This window comes from Malaclemys terrapin, chromosome 3, assembly GCF_027887155.1.
Source record: "Malaclemys terrapin pileata isolate rMalTer1 chromosome 3, rMalTer1.hap1, whole genome shotgun sequence".
In the NCBI taxonomy this organism is placed as follows: domain Eukaryota; kingdom Metazoa; phylum Chordata; order Testudines; family Emydidae; genus Malaclemys; species Malaclemys terrapin.
Window position 1 is genome coordinate 205,586,281 of NC_071507.1, and position 3,844 is coordinate 205,590,124.

Here is a 3,844-nt window from a genome sequence, read left to right on the forward strand (position 1 = left end):
CAGAGCCGGAGGAGTGAGGTTAAGGGGACGAGCAGGGCAGCGCTGAGGGTGCACGTGAGGGAGACCAGGAGCTGGGACGGGCCTGGGGCAAGTGGAGGGGTTAGAGGCCAACAGGTGAGTGGCAGCTCAGCCCAGCCGGACCTCCTGGGCTCACTTCCCAGGGCCCTGTCTGCTGGGAGAGGCAGAGCCACTGAGCAGGAGGCGATGGCGCCACCTACTGGCACACGCGGCTATTCACAGGACCCTGGCAAGCTTCTCTGTACAGCCTTTTTATTAAAATAGCATGTCGTTAATGTGGTTTGTAACGGCCCCTCAGAGGCTGGCGGTTTCCAAAGCAAACCTGGTTGTTGCGTGTACACGCTTGGTATTGTAGGGTCACCCAGCAGGGCTGCAGAGGGCACAGTGGTTTGTTATTGTAGGGTCACCCAGCAGGGCTGCAGAGAGCACAGAGGTTTGTTATTGTAGGGTCACCCAGCAGGGCTGAAGAAGGCACAGTGGTTTGTTATTGTAGGGTCACCCAGCAGGGCTGCCGAGGGCACAGTGGTTTGTTATTGTAGGATCACCCAGCAGGGCTGCAGAGGGCACAGAGGTTTGTTATTGTAGGGTCACCCAGCAGGGCTGCAGAGGGCACAGTGGTTTGTTATTGTAGGGTCACCCAGCAGGGCTGCAGAAGGCACAGTGGTTTGTTATTGTAGAGTCACCCAGCAGAGCCGCCGAGGGCACAGTGGTTTGTTATTGTAGGGTCACCAGCAGGGCTGCCGAGGGCACAGTGGTTTGTTATTGTAGGGTCACCCAGCAGGACTGCAGAGGGCACAGTGGTTTGTTATTGTAGGATCACCCAGCAGGACTGCAGAGGGCACAGTGGTTTGTTATTGTAGGATCACCCAGCAGGGCTGCCGAGGGCACAGAGGTTTGTTATTGCAGGGTCACCCAGCAGGGCTGCAGAGGGCACAGAGGTTTGTTATTGTAGAGTCACCCAGCAGGGCTGCCGAGGGCACAGTGGTTTGTTATTGTAGGATCACCCAGCAGGGCTGCCAAGGGCACAGAGGTTTGTTATTGTAGGGTCACCAGCAGGGCTGCAGAAGGCACAGTGGTTTGTTATTGTAGGGTCACCCAGCAGGGCTGCAGAGGGCACAGTGGTTTGTTATTGTAGGGTCACCAGCAGGGCTGCCGAGGGCACAGTGGTTTGTTATTGTAGGGTCACCAGCAGGGCTGGCCGGTGCAGCAAGCACGCCTGGTCTCCTGACTCACGTCTCAGGGAGCGGGTTGCCAGGGGCTTTCAGATGGAATAAATCGAGTGAAGTTGCATGAGCCCCTTGAACCTGCTCCGTCCTATCGGGAGGGTGTGGCGGGGCGAGCCCTGAATGAACACAGCCTCTCTGAACCCCACCCGCTGCCCACGGCCACTTCTCTTGGGGCCCTGGGCACAGCCAGGCACACCATGGAGTAACGAGCATGGGAAGCCGCTCTCCAGCATCCAGCGGGGTCTCCTCCCCCGAGCACGCCGAGGCCAATCCCGCGGGCCCTGAGCAGCGTTGCTGCCAGAGGTGGGATCCCACTTGCCCCTGGAGAGGCTGCAGCTCTCAGCATGCCTTGACGCTGTGTCGTTCTCTGCAGTCCTGGAGCGTGTCTGGCCGGAGAGCAAAGGGCACCTAATGTAGGGGGTTTCCGAGTCCCCTCCAGTGCTCCTGCCATGGCTAACGGGCATCAGCCTGTGCTCTGATCCCAGCTGCCTCATGGTCCTTCCGCAGCCCCGCCGAGCCCCACGTGCCGGGAAGTGCCAGGCCACGCACCCAGCCACTGCTCCAGTCCTGCTCCGCCGGGGCCTGGCTCCTGTGCCCATGGGGCCGCAGGCTTGGCTCGTCACTCTAGGGAAAACAGTCCGCTGCAATGCTACCCAGGTTGTAACCAGTGGGGCTGAGGAGGGGCCTCGGGGAGAACATGCAGTGGGGCTGAGAGCAGGGCACCCCGGGCACAGGCCAGCCAGCCCTGGCACCTCCCCAGCTCAGGGCTATCGGGATTTATCCTGAGACGGACCTGCCGGGAGCTGGGCACAGCCGGCTCTGCCAGCATCCCCCGCACACCGCCACGGGGCTAGGCCTCCTGCACGGAGCCTGCAGGGGAGCATGGCGGGGCGGGCTGGGCGGGATGGGGACTGTGTGAGAGCTCTCATCTCGCTGGGGCCGTTCCAGGCTCTGGGGTGCCTCCTTCCCGGCCACTGCCCCCGAGGGCCGGGCTCAGACCCCCCTCCTCCACAGGGGGACCCCTCCCATCAGTGCTGGAGCTCAGACCTCCATCTCCTGCAGGGGGAGCCTCTCCTGTGAGTGCTGGGGCCGAGACCCCCCACCCCCTGCAGGGCAGACCCCACCCCAGCAGGGGAGCCCCTCCCATCAGTGCTGGAGCTCAGACCTCCATCTCCTGCAGGGGGAGCCTCTCCTGTGAGTGCTGGGGCCGAGACCCCCCACCCCCTGCAGGGCAGACCCCCCCCCCCCCCCCCCGCAGGGGGACCCCCTCACCATCAGCGATGTCCAGGAGCTCCTGCACCTCCTGCTGTACGCGCAGCTGCAGCACCTCCTGCAGGAGCTGCCGGCGCTGGCTCCCGGGCGCCACTCCCATCCTCTGCAGCGTCCCCTCCGTCAGCCTCAGCAGCGCCCTCCCGGAGATGGCGTGGCTCCGTGCCGCCTGCACCAGTGGGCCCTGTGCTCCCAACGCCCTGCTGCTCAGCCAGGCGCACACCTCGGACACCGTCCACTGGGCCACCGGCTTCCTGCCCCCGGCCAGCCCGTGGCCCAGGGGCCCCTCTGAGTCCTGCAAAGCACCAGGGAGGGGGTTAGTGCCGAGGGCAGGGAAGGAGGCAGTGGGGTGCCCCAGAGATCAGTGCAAGCCGTGACCTCCACATGCCGGAGGGGGATTGGGCACCACGCCCCACAGGCTCCACTCCCCAAGGGCACCCCCAGCCCTCTCCCTTCAGTCCTGGGGTCAGGGAATGGCTCCTCCATGGCCTGAGCCGGCCCCAGATCTCTCACCCCACCCCCGATCTGGCCCTGCTGTGACTCTTCCCTCCCCCACAGCCAGCCCCAGTGTCCCCAAGCTACCCCCCCGCCCCAGTGTGCAGCCCCCCAATCCTACCCCCTGGCTGGCCCCCTCCAGAATCTCCCAACTCCTCCTCCCCAGACTCTCCCTGGCCCTCCAGCGGCTGGGCCCTGTTCCCATTCCCCTGAGGGGGCTCCCTTGTGCCAGCCTGTCCGTGGGTTCCTGGCCGGGGATCCCCTGCTCACCAGGCCTCTGCCCGTGCTGCCCTGGGAGAAGTCAACATGCCCAGCCCTGGCTCCGGCCTGCTGCCCTCCACATGCGGGGAGCCCATCCGGGGCCCCTAAACTCCCCCCCCCCCGCAACTTACAGTCTCAGTGAACGAGGAACCCATGGGCTGCGCCTCTGTGCCATTGTGGGCCCAGCTCTCCATGTGGGGCAGCGGGGACGGGGCCACTGCTGGCCGGACCTGAAACATGCCAGCCAGTTAACTGGGGAGGCTCCGGGTCGCCAGCCAGACCGCCCCAAGAGCTGCCAGCCAGACCCCCCCCACCCAGAGCCACTGGCAGGACCCCCCCAGCAGGACTCCTGCCCCAGAGCTGCCAGCGGGTCCCTCCCTCGGAGCTGCCAGTGACCCCCCATCAGAGGCACTGGCTGGTCTGATGTTCAGCCCACTTTTCATGGCCACTTCCACATCGCCAGAGCCCCCCGTTGGCACGAGCCCCCCCGACAGGGCATGCCCTGGCACCGCATCACCCTGGCACGACCACGTGGGGACCAGTGATGTGGGGATGCTGGGGCATGGCCGAGCAGC

The 3,844-nt window shown here is 65.1% G+C and overlaps 1 protein-coding gene across 2 annotated transcripts; it reads right to left on the bottom strand.

Moving 5' to 3' along the window:
* Positions 1-259: 259 nt before the first annotated feature.
* LOC128834432 (sterile alpha motif domain-containing protein 12-like) lies at positions 260-3,492 on the bottom strand. 2 transcript variants are annotated; one of them, XM_054023149.1, is made up of 3 exons: positions 3,401-3,492; positions 2,517-2,808; positions 260-1,122 (listed from the first exon to the last, which is right to left on the bottom strand). In XM_054023149.1, exons 1-3 carry the CDS (start codon positions 3,461-3,463, stop codon positions 1,019-1,021), a joined length of 459 nt encoding a protein of 152 aa, XP_053879124.1. In that variant the 5' UTR covers positions 3,464-3,492; the 3' UTR covers positions 260-1,018. The 2 variants fall into 2 exon arrangements, with proteins under 2 accessions (XP_053879124.1, XP_053879126.1); XM_054023151.1 differs by having other exon boundaries at positions 260-1,868.
* Between the last annotated feature and the right edge of the window lie 352 nt (positions 3,493-3,844).